Source organism: Pleurodeles waltl, chromosome 6 (assembly GCF_031143425.1).
Source record: "Pleurodeles waltl isolate 20211129_DDA chromosome 6, aPleWal1.hap1.20221129, whole genome shotgun sequence".
NCBI classification, from domain to species: Eukaryota; Metazoa; Chordata; class Amphibia; order Caudata; family Salamandridae; genus Pleurodeles; species Pleurodeles waltl.
The window spans coordinates 1,366,778,103-1,366,798,924 of NC_090445.1; the positions used below are offsets into that span (position 1 = coordinate 1,366,778,103).

Consider the following 20,822-nt stretch of genomic DNA (forward strand, 5'->3'; position numbering starts at 1 on the left):
GTAAAAAGGTGGACACTGGACAGGTTCGGGTGGAGAACCACCTCGTGCTGCTGTGACAGAAGATCCTCCCGAAGGGCAAGTCTGATCGGAGGATCGATGGCCATGTTCAATAGCTCAGGTTACCAGACTCTTCATGCCCAATCCGGAGCCGCAAGAATTACTTGGGCTGTGTAGAAGTTGGATCCCACGTCCCCGGCCACGCAGAGGCTGGGCAGCATGCTTGGCATGATGGCTGGAGGGAAAGAGACATAGTTGGGAACCTTGAAAGTGGTGAAATGCAGACTGAGGGGGGTGAGGGGCAGCTGTGAGGCCCAAGGACCTGGCTATACACTGGGACTCCTTAAAGCACTCGAGCACAGAGTCTGCTTTGTCTCTGAAGAGATTAATGCCATCGAAGGGCATGTCCATAAACTTGGTTTGGACATCCCCCAAAAAACTAGACATCCTCAACCAAGTGTGGCACCTCAAGGCCACAGTTGATGCAATCGATTTACCTAGTGAGCTGGTCGTATCCAATCCACATGTTATTGTGAACTTCACTGCGTCTCTCCCATCAGCAACAGCTTGGGAGAGTGTGGCCCAGGCCTCCTCTGGGACCTGTGGCAGCACCGGCGCAACCGTGTCCCATAAAGTATGGGAGTAATGGCCCAAGAGGCATGTGGTGTTCATGGACCACAATGCCATTCAGAAGGTAGAAAATATCTTCTTCCCAATCTGATCCAGTCTTTTGAATTCCCTATCTGGGAGTGCAGAAGGGAATGCGCCTGGGGATTTAGAGATAACCCAGTTTTAAAGGGTTGGGTGTTGCGTTCGGAACACTGGGTCATTGGTGATGGTCTAAGGTGGCAGACAATTGTTCTGTTAAAAGGAGCCACTGTGCTGGGGTTGGAGCAAGTCCCCAGCAGGAAACCAACAAGGGCTTCATTACAGGGCAAAATGGTCTCTGAAGAGGAAGCCCTGGGCTGAAGCACCCCAGTAAGAAGGTTAATCCTGATGGCCACTGAAGGCAGCTGAGGCCCAGCCGCTCTCTTCACGACCAGGGAATAAGAGCCTCCCCGTTCCGTAACTGCGGGAGGAGGATAAACCATGCTAGTGTCAGAGGAAGTGTCCAAACCACTGGCTTCCCCAAGAACATAGCCCAGTCCAAGGGGTCACCAAGCTGGTATTCTAAAGGGTCCAGCGACCCCTCCAAACTCTCACTGTACCCGAACCCATAAGAATAAGGGTAAGGATCTGACCTAAGGAGCCAGGTCCCCGCAAAAGTCGGAGTCGGCATTGCGCAACACCGGTAGGTCTCTTTATTAGAGTCAGGAATGAGTATAGGATCGAGGCCAACCATGGGCACAGGGGACGTCGGGAGCGTCAACTTCGGAACTATCTTCAGGGAAGGTCAAGATGGCATGACCAACGCCAGTTGGGATCCAGGAACGGATCCTTGGGTGCCCTCCAGAGCCGAGGCCAAAGCCGCCAGCCCGGAATCCGAAGAGGCCTCTGCTGACCCTGCGTGCCCAAAGATGATTCGGCGGGGTCAGACTGCCCAAAGATAAGGCACATGGACTCGTAAAACTCATGTAGTTGGGCAGGGGTGGCTCCAACTCCCGGAAACTTAGGGAGGCGTGGAACCAAACCAGAAGTAGGCTCCGGAACGGAGGCCTAGAGCAGTGATGCCCCTTTTCCCGCATTGCGTGAGCTAACTGGGGGTTTGAAGATGAAGAATGCTTGCTCTTATTCGACTTCTACTTTTGCTAACCTGAACGTCCCGAGGACCTGGAGTGGGACAATGAAGAGTGTGGGCTCTGCAAGCGGCTTTGGGACCTTCCTCTCGACCAAGACTGGGAGGGATGCGGAGCAGAGAGCTGGGCCGCAAGCCGCTTTAGAGACCGCTCCCTCAAATCATTCAGGTTCATGGCCCGGCACTCAGAGCATGACTTCAGGTCGTGGTCGTGCTCCAAACACGAGAGACACACGAGATGCGCATCCGTCCCAACATCATCTGGTGACAGGAGTCGCAAGGCTTGAATCTGGTCTACCGTGACGACATCTCGACACACCAATATGTCAAAAAAGCTTTGATAAAAGTTGAAAGGTCCAGTCAAAAAGTGACTATAGGGGTAGTTCTACTTCAGATCTGCGGGGAGGGTGGCGTGGAAAGAAAAGAACTGACGTCAGTACGTCTGGGTAGCTCCTATATAGGTCCTGCGATGTCATATCCGGCGAACACAATGCTGACGCGGAGCTGACTGACACGCGCAGGGCTACTGCTCGAGAAAAATCTCCATATCCAGACTGACGCCTGTGGAATTTACAACTAGAAGTCTCTATCAGTTTAGGCAGTTCACTATTATCTACCACCTGCAATTGACTACAAACAACAAAGGATCCTTGTGTATGCATTTCAAAATTTATTTTTTTTCGTTTAAAGCAGCCCACGTTCCTAAAAATCCCGCTTGGGAAATCATAAAGAGGAGCAGGTAGTGGATCACTGCCTACTTCAAAAAAAGGCTGCCAACAGCATTCACATGCACGGTATCACCCCCTTTACGAATCTGTTACTACCTCCTTAGAGGTGCTGCATACTTTTCTGTAGTCGCAAACCACTGATCAGGAATGCTGTACTGAATCACAGTTAGGAGAGCTAGTCCCTTTTACACCCTTTCCTAGAGGCAATTCATTATTGGTCACTACATTCATTTTGCAAGGTGAAAAGAGTTTCCTGGCTCACAAAATGGGTTTAATACATATGCAAAAAAAGTCATTTTGCAGTTGCAAACTATGATCATAGGGTTTGAAATCGCAAAAAGGCTTTATACATTTGGCCCTGAATGTGGTAAGTCAGACACAAATGTCTATTAGGATGGCTAGAACATGCTGCCAGGAGATTCCGTGGTTTATGAAGAGTTTGGAGTCTCTGTGGCATCGTGCAAAATAGGACCTATGCATTCTAAATAAGGCATAATGGACATATTTCTACTTTTGGTAGATATCCTGCATCTTTCAAACTCCAAATTAACCCCTTAGTCTAAACAATAGTTTATAGAAAAGAAGGGTGTAAAGCTGACTAGGGAGCAAAACGGAAGTATGATTACATTAAGATGGTAGGAGTTATTAAGGTTAAGAGTGAGACTAGGTGAAAAACAGTGTTCCAGGAGAATGAGTATGACGAAAACAAGAGTTGTCATATTTAAAGTGCTGAAATAACTGAGAATGTGTGGACTAAATCGAGTGAAAAATAATGGAATATGATCGATGTAATGGTACATAAGCAAGAAGATTGTAATGAACATGAGCCGATCATAGGGGCTTTGTCTCTAAAAGTGGACTAAGAGCATTTAACCTTTAGAATAGACCAAATAAAAGTCAAGTTTATAACTTGAGAAAACTATCACAGCATGTACATCAGTTGTGAAATAATTTATACCACTACACGTGGATTTATTGTATTATCTGCAGCAGAGGTTTTATCGGTATGAGGTGTCAATATGAAATGAGATATGGAGGTGTTGGGATGTATGCGTGGAAGAGCGTGCACAACGGCATGATTACTTTGAATATGAATGAGCAGAATATGATTTGTGTCAATAAAAATAAATTTTACTTGCTCCTCTGTCCCTGACTATTTTATGTCCCTTAGGAGAATAACGACAAATTAGCGGTGCTCTGCTAAGCAAAATTAATTGAAGGAAGGGCATGCAGACACATTAAATTAAGGTATGTGGGCATGTAAGTATGTGCACATGGCAAACTGTTTTCACTTTGTGCCATCATAAGGTGCCAATCCTAATATTTATTAATAGGAGGGGATGGACATAAACAATATATAACTACATTGCAGACTCGAGTAACACATTTCCTAATTCATCCTATTCGGTCTCTAATCTGAAAAACTAAGAGGGGAAATATGTCATATCTATAATGGGCTTTACCTGCTCCAACCTGGTGATTGCCACTTGTTTGTCCAAATTTTGAGCGTTTCTTTCTTTGATGAGTTCATAGTATACTTTTCCAGTGCAGAAAATCACCCGCTTCACGTCCATAGGCTCCTGTGATGCAACGCCCTTTTCTGGAATCAGGCGCTGAAAATATGTACCTTAAGGAAGCAGGGAAGGGAATAGCAAAATAAATTCAGCAGACATAAACATTATAAAACTGCACATACACATTTATTCCGAAACCAAGAGGTAGACTTTCCTGCCGCTCTAGTTTCATGGTTTAACTGTTTTTAATTAGTTTAATTTAATCACAAACATTTCCCATCAACGTACCCCACAAGTGGGGGGAGGGAGGGGTATCCCCAACAATCATTCCTCCTACCTCTTCCCTCCAAATCCCCTATCCTCACCAAATAAGGAACTCCAAGACCTTACCTACACCTGGGATGGTACTCAATAAGGATGGGTTCTCGGTGGGCTCCTTGGTGACAGACATAACGATTTAGGGCTTGAAGAGTCCAAATTAGGGCCAGCACACTGACCAGGGAGCTGACAAGGCCCATGCAAGGTTACTCTGATCATTTCCAAATAACTAGGGCAATTTAGCACTCAGAACACAGCAGATAAGAAGCACAGTATGGAACTCCAGTCAGTGTCAAAGGACTTAGATGTACCTTTCCAGCTAGCGTCTGCTATTGCCCCAGCATGGTGTTATCATTTGTTTTGCAGCAACAAGGATTAGGACTGTAAATTTCTCTCAAAAGGAGTATAAAGGTGAACATCTGTAATGGGAACACTAGCAGTACAACCTCAGGGGTCCTAAATAAAGCAGTGATGCAAATCTCATCACTCAAGTTTAGAACTTCATCCCAGAATTTCTATTTTTAAAAGCAACGCATAAGTACTACAGTGCCTGTTCCCTCTTGAGCACCAGTTACATATCCGACTTAAGCGGCTTTGCTGGCATGTTGTACCAGTAAAGCATTAATTTAAAGAGGAATTCTACGCCTTTGAGGTATCTAGCAGTTTTATGTGTCCCTCCATTCTCTGTAAGTAAAGTCTCAACCCAGGTCATTAGCCCAATATTTTGCACTGCTGTTCATTCTTCTCCACTCGAGGTACCCAGGAACCCAGGAATTTATAAATATCAGAGATCGCATGCCTTTTCAAATGGAGTAAGTTTTCTTGCCTACCCTGGTGTAAATATTGGGGTGAGTATCAGAACCACTCTGATCCTGGAAGGCTGAATTTGTCCTTCGTTTGTACGGAGTTCTGACACCTCTGCAGATGTACAGATCCACACTCATGATGTAGCCACTCTCCCTACAAAGTGCATATCGTTTGCCCCAGAGGGTTAGTGTGTAGACACGGTTCAACCCAACAGGGTTAAGAGGTGATGGGAAGAATTTAAATTCTCTGAAGACGGCTATTTCCTCCTACACTCTCAATATGATGGTTGTGACTCGATACTTGAACACTCTCTTACAGCTCTGTATGTCAAAAAACATATAGTGAGGTATTTGCAAACATCTGGTTGACAAAGCACCCTTGCTTTTCCATTTTATATGGCACCATCTTGATATGAAATGCAGCTGTGCTGTCAGAAAGTGGGCTCGGATGTTTGGGGCAACAAATCCATCCTCCTTAAGACGACGAATCATCTGTACCCTACAAATTCTCTGGGCTTTACTGCTCAACATGAATCTGTAAACTGCCCGAGAGGCCTTTCTGAATCACAATGAGAATGCAAATATTGTTTGCATAATGTCATAATTCTGAGAGCTGCTGTGTATCTGATATACAGGTGATTTCTCTTACCTCAAGTTTGGAGCTCTTGTTAAACCTCTCGTTGTTTACCATGGAGAGAGATCCCTTTCACAGAGGGAAGCTGGATCTCACTGCTGCTTCTTGATTGCTGTGTGTAGCGAAGTTCAAAGTGTCAAACCCTTGGAAGTTACGTTTAAATCCCAAGACTTCTTCATATTCAGTCAGTTGTTTATCCAGAAGCTGGGCAAGAACTCTAGTGGGTTGGGGAACAGTACCAGAATGTAGGTTGCATACATCAGCAACTTACAATGCTGTGGCCATTCTTGTCTCTGTATAAAATAGTGTCATTTGGTATTAGGTTCATTAAAAGTTTAAATGTTGCAACAAAGGGGAAACATATGACACCTCTTGAAGCAAAACATTTGAGAACACCTGCCATTTTCCCAGACCCCAGCACCCGGAGACTAGTAGCTAGCCATCACCAAGTTATGAAAACATAGCATCCCCAATATCCGCACCACAAAGTACCTGCAAGGATAGTAAAATGCCTTTTCAATCACGCCTGCGAAGAGGATGTTCTTATGTGAGCGTCCCACTTTATCCATGAGATGGCTAACTACCTCAATATTATCTCCTCTTTATCAGTCCATGATAAAACCAAAGTGATGGGGTGGGGGTGGAGGAGTCAGCCAATTAAGGCATCAATACATTCAAACAGAGTGCCAAGATGCCCATGAAGATAGTTACACGGAGAGCAAGATGTCTGTGGAAGCTACAGAATGTCAGGTTGTTCGATTATTAAAACAAGGGTTTATTACATGGTGCTCCTTGTGTCACCCTGCGCTACAAATTTGTTAAGTAGACCACATTTTAGCAGAACGATACTGGGTTATTAGTTCTGTGGTTACTACAAACTCTTCCAAAGACTCTGCAGGAGGAGGAGTCAGTCTCTACAGGGACTGGGGTCCAAATAGGTGTTTGGTTTCTCTTTCCCTAGCTCCTCATTCCTGCATAGATATCAGTGGAAGGACAGGAACAGCTGACAATTTGCTAACCTTTACCCATATTGCTCTGCTGTCTCTGTCAGTACTTTTATTTTTTTACATTCCTTTATTGGTTTTACAGGTCGAACAAGGTAACAACAGCACGGCCAAAAACCAACCCAGTACACAGTGCCAACCCATGAGAAGTACCTGAATCTTTCACTACTTTGACCCTGGAGTGGGGTATCTAACATCTGGGCAGTCTTGCTGCCTGCAGTGTGGTATTTTGGTTTGACCGGGTCTAGTAAGTGTTCTACTTCATCCACGTCTAAGACCATAACTTGGGAGTTAAGCACCACAACTTTTTCCCACAGATTCTGAAAGTGAGCCATTACGTCTCTCCTGTAAGGTTTTCAGGTTAGGTTCAGAATCACTCTTTGTTTATTCTTGTGGGGGAGGCTTCAATTAGGAAGCCACATAGCATTGCTATTAGGAAATTTCATAGGACACTGTCTATCTACATCCTCCATGTTATGCACTGGGGTATGCTATCTTGAATGTCGCTGAGTGCAGTTTTATCAGCTTGGTGTATAGCATTAACTCTCCAGAACTTCCGTCGATATCCTGGGTCAAGCAGACCATTCTAGATCAATGTATTTCTGGTCAGAGTTATAGGCCAATGCTTAAGTTGTGAGCCCTACAACAAAGTGATTTAAATGTCCATATGTTTTGTGTCTTGCAGAATAATACGTGTAGCCTGAGGTCTTACCACCATATGTCTGCCTGCCCCATAGATGTAGGCATATCTTCCAGTTCGTGAGCAAGATGCCACTGGCATTCTTCCACGATCAAACTGAAATCCTCCTTGCTGGTGTCACACTCTGTATTTCTTGGATGATTTCTGTGATGTTATTCTTCCCAAAATTGTTCTAGTACATTCTGGGTTTTGCAAGCATATATTTGTTCCGCCCCTATATCCACAATCAAAATAAGGGACTTTCTGTACTCTTCTGGCATCACATTTTAATATTTTACCTGTGAAGTCTGTTGCAATCACTGTTGGCATTCCATCAATTCTTAACCTATCTGCACTGTTGTGGTGGGTGTACTGCTTGCCTCCTGTGGAAACTATCCTCTGCGTATGGTCCCCTTGGCTCCATCTTTGTGCACTCTTTGGCTACGTCATATGTTCCAATTAATCTTACCCACAAAACAGAAAAGAAACCTCAACTTTATGAACAAGTCCCAGCCTCAGGCTCAATCTCCCTATGTGTCGTCACACTCCCCCACCTCCCTTATGAAACCACCCCCGTATTCCCAAAATATAAATAGTATAATCAACCCCAAACTCCTACTATCCCAGTCTCATCTGCTCTTTTAATATTAATGAAAGTTGTTCACTCAGTAGATACCTGCAAGAGGACTGGGATCAGTTTTCAAGACAGTTGCATATGCCTCTGCTCTCGACTCATCTTTCGCACTGATATTCTTCATGTGTTGTATGCATGCTTGTAGCATGGCCACGTCTTTACTGGAAGATAGGCTGCCTCCGAAAGTATGTTTGGCCATTTGCAAATCTAGCTAGATCGCTCAGCCTTTGATGGGTCTGATACTGTTTCAGTTTTGTTGCATTTCATCTCCAATTACCAGGATTTCAAGAGCTTGCAGCAATGATCACTCTTCCTCTATCCTTAGTCTTCTGTGCTCCCAAGACAACACACGTTTGAAGGCTTCAATACAGTAGTGGGAAACTTTTTGCAGCTGTATTTCGGCCAAAAAGCTCTTTTTTTCAGAATGTGGTTTTGGAGAGGTCCTGAAGGGTGCTGCTTACAGACCATTTACTCTGTGGCCCCACATTTATGATTTCTTTCATATCCTCAAAAGGTGAATGATGTCATGCGGAAACTCTCTGTAAAGGCTCCGGGATGGTACTCTGTGGGTGCGATCTAGGGGGACTGGTGTGTCCATTGGCCAGTTTCAGAATTATCTCGACATTTTTAAAGCAAACCTCAAAATCCATCTTATTAAACCTATATAAGTACAATGCACATTGAACGTTTTGTACTATCAGTTCTCTTTGGATTATCACACCCAACTATTCATCATGCTTTGCATTTTATCTCCTGAAAAAGAGCACACGGTTGCCCTATGAAATGTGGTTTGGTTCTGGATGTGTGACACACCTATCCATGGAGACTCAGTGAAATGAGAACACAGCTGGTAGATTTTTTCTAGAAGCACGTGAGAGTCAGCAACTCCTTCACAAAGAACTCCTTTTTCTCTTTGCTGTCTGTAACTTTCACACTTGGTGAGATCACGGTGTGCCTGGGTGACAGATGATATCAGTCTACCATCAAGTTGCCTTCAAAGGCAGATCGGTTTTGGTATGGATCATGGATTCCTCAGCTGATAAAGGGCTTGCCTTTGTTAGTTCTGCCTATAAGTGTGTATGTGTGGGGGTTGTTTATAAATGTATTGTGTGAAAATTCTTAGTTCTAAATTCTTAGTTCTCGTTCTGCATCTGTGAGCAGTTGGGCAATTATTCAGTGTTTTGATGAGCGAACTCGGTCCATGTAATGTGAGCAGCTGGCTAGGGAACTTTGCAGCTATACTGCATGCCATGACTGACCACAATTTAGCTTTAGGCAGGGGGTTGACTCTGCTGCTATGTCTCCTATATCCGGTTGTTACAGGAGGTCCTTTACTTTTCCTCAGGTCACTGATCGTAGGCTAGTCACTAAATTTCAGACCCTTCCTATCCAGCTAAGGGCCTAATTTAGAATTTGGCAGGTGGGTACTCCATCACAAACTTGACCGTCCACCTTATTACAAGTGCATTACGTTATTTCTGAATGCACTTGTTATAAGGCAGATGGATATCTGTCAGGTTTGGGACAGAGTACACATTTCGGCAAATGCTGAAAAATCGTGGGGCGATCGATCATCAATGTTGAACACAGAATCATAAAGTGTAATGCAAATAAAAAACATATAAAACTCAAAGAGACACGTCACCCTAATCCTCCCAAGACACATACTTTCAGAATTTGTTTTTTGATTCTCAGCATCCACGGTCACTATCCATGACACAAGGTGAAACTCACAATAAGTTAATTAGATCACCGGTTGATATTACAGGGCACCAGTGAATGCCTCTGCAGACTAAATTGACAAAAAAAGATGGACTTCACGCTGCACAACAGCTATCTGTAGCCACACATAAAATGGGACCCCAAATTAGTAGGTGGGGTGTAACACTGAAAGAGAATTTGGTTGATGCTAAAACATTTGAATCTCAAACTTTACATACCTGTCTTCATATCTTCAAAGCTAGATTTGGCTTCTGGGTGTCTCAGCAATGATTTTGGTGTGAAGATAATCAGCTGAAACAAAGAATGCAGTTAAACTCAGTTGAACAGCAACCCACCACATCTTGCATACCAATCCTTATCATACTGGATTAAACAAGCATGGGAATTATCAGTCCAAGACACTAACGTTCAACATTTGTTTGAAGGCTATATATTTGAATCAAATGGTGTTCCATGTGTCCCTCATAAAACCTTCTTCCTGTTCTCGCTGACGTTCCCTTTATAACCTTCCCATCACAAAGAACCATAATAAGAGTGGAGCCACTCACATCAGCTGCAGTACTCTGGTCACAGGCAGAAGTGTGTGTGTGGGGGGAGGGGGGGGCAATATGCAATCTCCCAATTGGTTGTATCACATACAAATCATCAAATCCCCTACACCCTTAAGTATTATAATAGGAAAAAGAAGACCTGCTGCATTAGATAAGCTCTGGCCCAGAATGAAATAGCAGAATATTGTTGCACTTCATACACAATTACCAGAATCTTTCTGTTAATTATTACGACTCTACAACCTCTGTGGTACATTTCTTCATAAAACTGACACAATTGAGTTTTGATTAATAAAGTGGGAAAGCTCACCCAAAAAGGGTTTGCAAGATTTGCATATTTCACCTGAAGAACAAACACGATTTGAACCCAGTGCCTCATGTTTCAGTCACCTAAAGTGACAGTATTAGCAGCTCATGTCAGTCAGTCAATAATACTTTATTAGCAACTCAAGGCAACAACTGCTAGTGGAACACACACTACTAATGTTTTTTCCTTAGGGAGCGCCTATCCTTGTACTAACTAACTAATTCAGCCACTACTAATGTTTTTTCCTTAGGGAGCGCCTATCCTTGTACTAACTAAATAATTCAGCAACAAACATTGACAGGTGAAACTCCGAAAGTAACCCCCATTAACACCTCAGACCTACTTATCAAATGACTCAAAAATAGGTACTTTAATTCTCAATGAAATTAGGTTCTAAGAACCTTTGCGTTTAGATATACATTGACTGCTCCAAGATACATTCTGTATCACAATGATTACATGGAAGGAGTCACATTGGTTACAAAACATGCTGTCTGCTAAACCTAATAAGCAAGCTACTTTTAACTATTTTGAGACAATGGTATTGCCCAAGGCTTTCAGTAGGATGAAAAAGGTGAGAGGCCTCTAAAAGGGTGTGACCTAAGAAGCTTATCTAAGAAACCTTTCCAAGAGGTGTGATCCGTGTAAGTAAGGGTGCAGCATAATACATTTCCAAGAGATGAGTTTGTTTGGCAAATTCATAACTAGAATCTTAATAGAAAAAGGATACCTGAAATCAGCGGGCAACAAAATATTTCTTTAACACTTTAAAATGCACATGTATCCTGGTCCAGAAGCAATAACACACTTGACAGCATATATTTAAAAGTAAGCTGCACCTTAACTGCTTGCTATTGCTACCCCTATATATTATACTGTACAAATGGGCTAACGTGGAAGTTCAACTGAATGTAATTTTATCTTAGGCAGTGGAACACTGCTGGAAAAGTACAGAATCCACCATTTCGCTTCATCATTGTGTCACAAAGGCTACTTCCAAAGATGTTGCTTTACAGCTCTGGCGAATGACAGATAGGGAGATCATTAACATCAGAAAGAGACGTTCTCGTGCATCCATGACTTCACATCTTTATTTTGTTTTGCCTGGGCTCAGCCCGGAACACTTGTAGCACTGATCATCTCTGAATGGGCTTTCTAGGTAAGTAGGTGGTGTTGAAGTGGACTTTGTGTTTCATATGAAGCAAATTCGAATTATTACGGACTAAAATCTTGGAAGAAAAGGTGTGAACCATTCGGCTGCTTTATTTTTAACCACCTAAAAGCTTAGAACGCAGTGGCTTGACATATTTTTTTTTAATAAGGGTGACACCCTCCAGGTACTACCATGTGTCAACTTAGACATCAAATAGAGAATAGTCCAGCCCATATTATATGTTAGGGTAATAACAACTTCTTAGGAAGGAAAACTAATTTTTTTAAAATTGCCCTTATTACCTCAGCAAATAAGTTAAGCTGTACAAGAATAACTTGGAGGTAATAATCAATGAATTGGCACCACTTACAAGATCACCGGCCAGGTAGTAGACCAGGAATATAGCAAAAGAGGTTCACAGAGGATCTTTGAGGTCTCAAGATCATGGTCTCATGACAAAGTAATCAGTCAATAGTTAAGCTGGCAACATAGACAAACACAGCTGTATGTAATGTAAATTGAAGTGAAGTAGCCCATTTGTGTGGAGTGCACTTCCACTAATTACTTAGGCCCTCACTACAACCCTGGCGGTAAATCCCACTTTCCGCCGTATAGAAGACTGCCAACATACCACTGCTGCCCAGGAATTCCGCTACAGGTATTACGACCCACATCTTGTAATCCGCCACAATACAGACACCCACACAAGTCCGTCACACCAAAGGTCAGTGATAAACTGGCAATACCAAAACCTACACCGTCACGCCAACAAGAATATGCCCACACTATCACGACCCAGGAATCAACGCAATGGTCATTCAACCGCGCTAATCCCCTGGCGGTACACATCGCCGGGCTAAAAATACACACACACTTACAAAACACAACCACATTGGACAATTCGAAATACACACACCTGATACACATGCACACACCACACCCACACACCCAATCCAATATAAAGAACACACCCACAAACCCATACAACCATAATTTTGAAAGAATGCCAGAGAGAGACTACCTAAAACAACACCAGCATCCACAGACACACAACACCATCACTTACACAACATCCACGCACCTCAAACAACACACACCAACACATCCCCTCACACATCACAACCGACACCACCTCACCCATCACCCACACCAGATCATGGCACCTCAAAGATACCCCAGGTTCTCCGAGGAGGAGCTCAGGGTCATGGTGGAGGAAATCGCCCGGGTAGAGCCACAGCTATTCGGATCACAGGTGCAGCAGACGTCCATTGCAAGGAAGATGGAGCTATGGCGCAGAATTGTCGACAGGGTTAACGCAGTGGGACAGCATCCAAGAACAAAGGATGACATCAGGCAGAGGTGGAATGAAGTACGGGGGATGGTACGTTCCGTGGTATCCAGACACCATATTGCTGTACAGACGTCTGGCGGTGGGCCCCCACCTCCTCCCCCACAACTAACAACATGGGAGGAGCAAGTCTTGGCAATAATGTATCCTGAGGGCCTCGCAGGAGTAGCAGGAGGACTGAACTCTGGTAAGTCAAATCTTTACTACTTTTCCCCCCCACCCCACCTGCATGCCATCACATACTGCCACCCTTACCCTCACACCCATCACCCCAACAACCCACAGATACCCCATTAACACAACCCACACATCCCAAAACCAAGCCCTGCATGTAACACCAATGCATGGACACCCATCACCAAAGCATGTCCAGTAGAGAAACTCACTCATGCCCCAAAATCACCAATCACACAAGGGCCACAGCAATAATGCAAGCACAGGAGTAGAGGGTAATTCACCCATTGCACAAGATGGCACACACAGATTCAATAACTATGCATTTACACCCCAACAGGACCCCTACACAGCGTCACCGGACAGGAGGTGCCAGACATAACCAGTCCCCCCACAGAAGAGGCCCACAGTGACGACAGCAGCTCTGCACCCCTGGATCAAGATGACCAGCCCGGCCCATCAGGGACCTCGCGACAGTCGATTCCCCTGACTAAGTCACAAACCACCACAGAACCTCCCCCCTCAGGAAACACCAGCACAGCACCCACCCAGCTGGCCCATCCCTCTGTCCCCAGGACACGTCAATCAGCAGGGTGTCTAGCACTACAGGGAACCCAGACAACCCCACTAACACAAGACGATCAGGGACCTGGGGGCAATGGCAGTGGGCACACGGTTCAGGGGACAGAGGCACAGGACAACAGGGAAGCTGGGAGGACTGCTGTGCGACAGGGGGAAGACAGGCCCAGGGAACCCACTCTCCACAAGGCACTCTCCAACATCATGGGAGCTTACCACCATTCCCAGGAGACCATGGGCACAGTACTGGCCAAGTTTCAGGAGACCCAGCGGCTGAAGGAGGAACACTACCTGGGGATCAGGGAGGACTTGAAGTCCATCAACACCACGCTGGTCACCATTGCAGGGGTGCTGGCAGACCTTCTCAACACCAGGATGGACACAGTAGCACACCAACGGGCCCCTGACACTAGCCTGGACGATGAACAGCCTTCCACCTCCGCCGGCGTTTGTGGACAGGAGGCACCGCCATAGGAACAACAGGACACCAGAACCCCACCCTCTGCAGATGGAGAACCACCCTGGAAACAGTCCCTGGGATCCAGGAACAAGACAGAGAACATTGCCAAGATCCCGCCAGGAAATAAGACCCCCCTGAATGTCACCCTTTAAGCCCACTTCGTCACCCTGTCCACCTTAAACTGCCATTGCTCCACTTCCTATGCCCTTTGGACAATGCACCTGTGAAACAGATAGTCTGGACTCTGCCATGGACATTACTCCACCATCACCCCAGCCCATTTTAAAACCCCCTCCACTTATTTGCACAGAAATAAACACACTTCAATCACAAAACAATCTGGAGTCAGTCTGTGCTTTCACAAATGTGTAATTGCAATATCTATGGAATACAGCAATGTCAATGTACTTGTTCACATACCAATGTAACACAGCTGTAGGCCAGTAGTAAGCATAGCAGAGGGCACAAAGTGGGACCCAGACCTGTGAAATGGAAAGCCAAAGTAACAAGTCAGTGTCCATACACTGAGTGAAAATGACAGACTTATGCTAGCTCCAACAATAGTAAGAGATGTGGGAAGCAGTTACATCTTCTTACTTGTGTCTCACTGTAAGTATTGCATGATGATGTTGTTTCGGTTGTCGACATCCTCTTTTTCTGCCTCCTCTTCTTCACTGTCCACAGGCTCCACAGCTGCCACAAGACCACCATCTGGCGCATCCTCCTGCAGAAAAGGCACTGCCGTCGCAAAGCCAGGTTGTGCAGCATACAGCAGGCCACGATTATCTGGCACACCTTCGGTGAGTAGTATAGGGATCCACCTGTCAGATGGAGGCACCGGAATCTGGCCTTCAGGAGGCTGAAGGTGCGTTCTATAATCCTCCTATAATCCGCCCATGTGCCTCATTGTAGCGTTCCTCTGCCCTTGTCCTGGGATCCTCACTGGGGTCAGTAGCCATGACAGGTTGGGGTAACCAGAGTCACCCGCAAATGTCGAAGGACAACTGTTAGACACACACTTACTCTTAGGGACAACCCCATACCCAGACACCTATGTTAACTGTGTTGGGACTTGGCCTCACCTATTAGCCACACACGGTGCCTCTGGAGTTGCCCCATCACATAAGGGATGCTGCTATTCCTCAAAATGTAAGCGTCATGCACAGAGCCAGGATACTTGGCATTGACATGGGAGATGTACTGGTCTGCCAAACACACCATCTGCACATTCATCGAATGGTAGCTTTTCCGGTTTCTGTACACCTGTTCATTCCTGCGGGGGGGTACAAATGCCACATGTGTCCCATCAATGGCACCAATGATGTTGGGGATATGTCCCAGGGCATAGAAGTCACCTTTCACTGTGGGCAAATCCTCCACCTGAGGGAAAACGATGTAGCTGCGCATGTGTTTCAGCAGGGCAGATAACACTCTGTACAACACGTTAGAAAACATTGGCTGGGACATCCCTGATGCCATGGCCACTGTTGTTTGAAAAGACCCACTGGCCAGGAAATGGAGTACAGACAGGACCTGCACTTGAGGGGAGATTCCTGTGGGATGGAGGATAGCTGAAATCAGGGCTGGCTCCAACTGGGCACACAGTTCCAGGATTGTTGCACGATCAAGTCTGTATGTGATTATGATGTGTCTCTCTTCCATTGTCGACAGGTCCACCAGGGGTTTGTACACCGGAGGATGCCGCCATCTCATCACCTGCCCTAGCAGATGTGCCGTATGGAGGAGAACAGCGAGCAGAGTCATCCAACACTGAGGTATCACAATGTTTTATTTTCAGAAACGTAATTAATCCGCAATGTGCCGGTATCTGTCTGCATTCCCGGCCTAGATAGGTGTGACGCAGTTTTTATCCATCCCATGTGACTGACCTGTAAGGTGGGACAAGGGAAAATGAGGTAACTGCGCTGGCGTTATACACTGTTGCGGTGGGCGGTCGAAGACCGCGGCGCAATTCTGCATTGGTTAACATTGGGCCCTATGGGTCCCAGGAGCTAATGACTATGTACGCCGGCGGTGACGGTACGCACCGCTGCGGACGTGACCGCCATTTTCTGTCTGTTCACTCACTTGATACCTGACCTTCAACAGGAGAGGATCTACAGTGCAAGTGCTGCTGTGATCTGTGTCTTGAAGCGACGATGGTTACAGTGTCAGGGGAAAAGGGCCCTGCCTTCACTTCGGAAGAGTTGGAGAAACTAGTGGATGGGGTACTCCCTCAGTACACGCAACTGTACGGTCCTCCAGACAAACAGGTGTGTACACTGTGAGCATGCTGCGTGGGCAATGCCTGTTTTGAGTAGTGTGGATGGAAGATACATTGGGGGGGCTGAGGCGTGCATGTGCGGATGGTGAGTGTATGTGCGTCAGGGCATGTGTGGGAACTGGTGGGCAATGAGTATGACGGTCCGGGCGGGTGAGTAATTTTCTTTCCCCCTGTACCATTCCTCCAGGTCAGCGCCCCCCAGAAGAAGGGTATTTGGCGTGCCTACCACAGACGGAGCACCCACTGCTGTAAAAGATGGGAGGACCTGCGCCGCTGGAGCAAGAAGACGGTGGAGGCCCAGCTGGGGATGGCCTCTCAACGTGGAAGGGGTGCCCGTCGCACCATGACCCGCCTGATGTACCGGATCCTGGCGGTGGCCTATCCGGAGTTGGATGGGCGCTTGAGGGCATCACAGCAGCCACAAGAGGGTGAGTACACTCTCATTCAGCTGACTCTGCACTCATTATGAGGTGTCTGAGTGGGGGAGGTGGGCAGTGGGTTCCCCTAGGCCAGGGCGAACTTGGTAGGCAAGGTCCCTTGTGAGGCAGGCTCTGTGGCACCCCAACCCCACTAGTGGTAAGAGCCATCTACACCTAGTCAGGCTCCTGTGACTTCCAGGTGTGCAGCAATTGGGCTTAGGCCTGGTTACCCATGGGCATGTGATTTTGCTAGGAACTGTTTTCCCCCCCCCTTTTCGTTGTCTCCCTGTTCTTGTGTGCAATAGCATCATCAGGCAGAGGAGCAGTGGCACCGGAGCAGGAGTTAGCTGCAACCCACTTGGCCCTGGAGGGTGAAGCAACGGAGTCTGAAGCCACCAGTGGGATGGAGGGCGAGGGGAGCTCCATGACGGGGACACCAGTGTCAGCAACTCCTTCTCTGATGTGAGCTCCCTTGCGGTGGCGGGCACCTCTGTGCCCACTGCATCAACAGGTACAGCCGCCACCCCCCCTACCAGCACTGCCCTCCCAGCAGCCCCTCAGTGTGTGTCCCGTGCCCGCTCACCCAGGAGACTGGGCATCTCCTTCGCCCCAGGCACCTCAGCCCCTGCCCCAGTCAGCCCTGCTGCCCTCAGTGAGGAGGCCATTGACCTCCTCAGATCCCTCACTGTTGGGCAATCTTCCATTTTGAATGTCATCCAGGGTGTGGAGAGGCATTTGCAACAAACAAATGCATACCTGGAGGGTATTAATTCTGGGCAGGCGGGCCCAAAAGAGAGCATTTCAGGCTCTGGCCTCAGCACTGATGACAGCCATTGTCCCTGTGTCCAGCCTACCCCCTCCAACTTCCACTACCCACACCCAATCCCCTGTACCTCAGCCTATCCCAAGCACACCATCAGACCATCATGCACACTCATCAACACACAAGAGTGGACATGGCAAACATAAGCACCACACATCCCACAAGTACTCACACAAGCACCATCCCCATGCAGACACAGCAACATCCACTGCCTCCACTGTGTCCCCCACCTCCACGTCCTCCTCCTCCCTCCTTGTCTCGTCTCCACTCACACCTGCATGCACTACATCTTCATCCACTGCCTCCATCACCATCACACCCATCACCACACACCGTTCACGTGCAATCACCACCCCCACTACCATGCGCACATCCCCAGTGTCCTCTCCCAGTGTGTCTGTGAGCCCTCCTCCCAAAGTACACAAACGCAGGCACACACCCACCCAACAGCCATCCACCTCCCAACAGCCTCCGGCTCATGCACCTCCACCCAAATTCAGCAAACGAACACCTCCTACAACCACTACCTCTTCCTCCACTCCCAAACCCACTACATCTTCCCGTCCCAGTGTGTCTAAAAAACTTTTCCTGGCAAACTTTGACCTCTTCCCTTCACCTCCCCCCCCGTCCTTCCCCTAGGGCCAGGCTTTCCAGGTCCCAGCCCAGCACGTCAGCCACCAAATCCCCAGGCACAGTGGTGCCAGCAACTGCGGGGTCATCGAGTGCGCCACCCATCAGGGCTGCCAGTGTGCCACGTAGCGAGGGCAAGGACATTCCGCCACCTGCCAAGGCGAAGAAGGTGCCCACATCCCAGAGGGAGAAACTGTACCTACCAGCCACCAAGGGCTCCGCAAAAACAAAAGGGGATAGTGGCATGACACCTGCGGCACCATCAAAGGTGGGGAAGGGACAAAAGCAGAAGAGCAGGTCAGGACAGGGCACGGTGGCACCTGTACGGAGGCGAACACCGCAAGTTGCCCCGCCACCAGCACCGCCACTAGCACCGCCACTAGCACCTCCACCTGCACCTGCACAGCCACCAGCACGTCTGCAGCCTCAGCGACAATCCCCAGCATCTTCCCCAGTGGGCAGCCGTCAGAGGGTGCTGGAGACGTCCTGCTGTGTCCCTCAGCAGGTGCTGACCCATGCACCACCACCAGCACCGCCGCCACAGACACCTCCGCCAGCACCACCGCAAGCACCGACACCAGCCCTGCAACGTGCTCGGACAGTGGCACCACCGCTGACATGGCTACCATCCCCAGTGGTCAGGCGTCCGACGCTGGAGGAGACTTCCTGGACCCTGGCCAGCTTCCATGAGGCATGACTTCCATCACTATTTGCACCTGCAGGTGGAAGGCGAAGCCGCAGAAGTGTGGGGTATGTCTCTGCCTCCATAGCGTATCATGCTACCTGTTCCTCAGCAATCTCGTGGCACACACACCCAGGTGAGGGAATGGTACCGGCCACACTGCATGTGGAGCACTCTGGGCACCATGCTCCCTCCAGAACCAGTGGAGAATAACATCCACTACCTCAGTCCTTGGCAGGATGAAGCACTCTGGGCACCATGTCCCCTCCAGAACCAGTGGAGAATGACATCCACTTCCTCAGTCCTTGGCAGGAGGAAGCACTCTGGGCACCAGGCCCCCTCCAGAACCAGTGGAGAATGACATCCACTACCTCAGTCCTTGGTAGGATGAAGCACTCTGGGCACCAGGCCCCCTCCAGAACCAGTGGAGAATGACATCCATTACCTCAGTCCTTGGCAGGATGAAGCACTCTGGGCACCAGGCCCCCTCCAGAACCAGTAGAGACTGTTATCCACTTGAGAGACTGTAGCTTTGCACTCCTCAGGATAAAGCAGTGGGCAAACCACCCAAAGGAGAGACTTGAGAGACTGTGGCTTTGCACTCCCCAGGATAAAGCAGTGGGCAAACCACCCAAAGGGGAGACTTGAGAGACTGTGGCTTTGCACTCCCTAGGATAAAGCAGTGGGCAAACCACCCACGGGAGAGACTTGAGAGACTGTGGCTTTGCACTCTCCAGGATAAAGCAGTGGGCAAACCACCCACTGGAAAGACTTGTGAGACTGTGGCTTTGCACTCCCCAGGATAAAGCAGTGGGAAAACCACCCACTCGAGAGACTTGAGAGACTGTGGCTTTGCACTCCCCAGGATACAGCAATGGGCATGGAGCCCCCTCGTGCAGCAGTGGCGTCGTGCGTTCATCTGGCTGAGGTGCCCCCCTCCCCCTCCCCCTTAGGTGCCTGTTTATTTTCGATCTGATGCCCCAGCAGTGTTCTCTCCGTTTCTAGTCAGGTATCTTGTGTGGGCTTCGCCAATGCATTTTGGGACCAGTGGTCCACGGATAATGATTGGTACACTATCTGGACTTGTGTAGTTGGTGTACATATTTGTATCTACTGAATTTTGAACTGTGACTATCAGATTTGTCATGATTACAATCGTTGCAATCATTTAATTTTGTCCTTGCGTTCTTCTGGGGGTGGAGGGCAGGGTGTATATGTAATGTTGCTGCATGTATTTGTGTGTATGTTGTTGTGGGTGAGGGTGGGGGTGTTGCGTGTTGTGTATGTGTGTGTCACTCTCTTTTCCCTCCCCCCGTGTTGTAGGTGCAGTACTCACCGTGGTCGTCAACGGCGTCTGTCCTGCTCCTGACAGAGCAGGAGGAAGAGCAGCATAGGCAGGACCTGTAGTTCGGGCTCCATGGCGTCCTGGTTCCTCGTTGGGTGTCGAGAGGTGAGTGGTTTCCCTTCTGTGTACTGTTTGTGCCGTGCTTTTGATGGCATTGGTTCAGCCCCGGAAAATGTGGCGGATAGGCCTGTTGTGATAGGGTAGGAGGTACTTTGTCCCCCGCCTGTCTGTTGGCGCTTACCGTTGCGGTGTTTGTTTCTACCGCCGTGGTGGTTGGAGTGTTAAAGTGGATGTCT

General features: G+C 47.7%; 1 protein-coding gene across 1 annotated transcript in view; it reads right to left on the bottom strand.

Annotated features, from left to right (window-relative positions):
- The window catches only part of OGDHL (oxoglutarate dehydrogenase L), a 664,251-nt gene that overhangs the window by 27,183 nt on the left and 616,246 nt on the right, over nucleotides 1-20,822 (bottom strand). The window contains exons 20-21 of the mRNA XM_069240663.1: nucleotides 9,990-10,062; nucleotides 3,924-4,087 (exon numbers count right to left, since the gene is read on the bottom strand). Coding sequence (XP_069096764.1) covers nucleotides 3,924-4,087; nucleotides 9,990-10,062 — 237 coding nt within the window. The remainder of the gene's footprint in view (nucleotides 1-3,923; nucleotides 4,088-9,989; nucleotides 10,063-20,822) is intronic.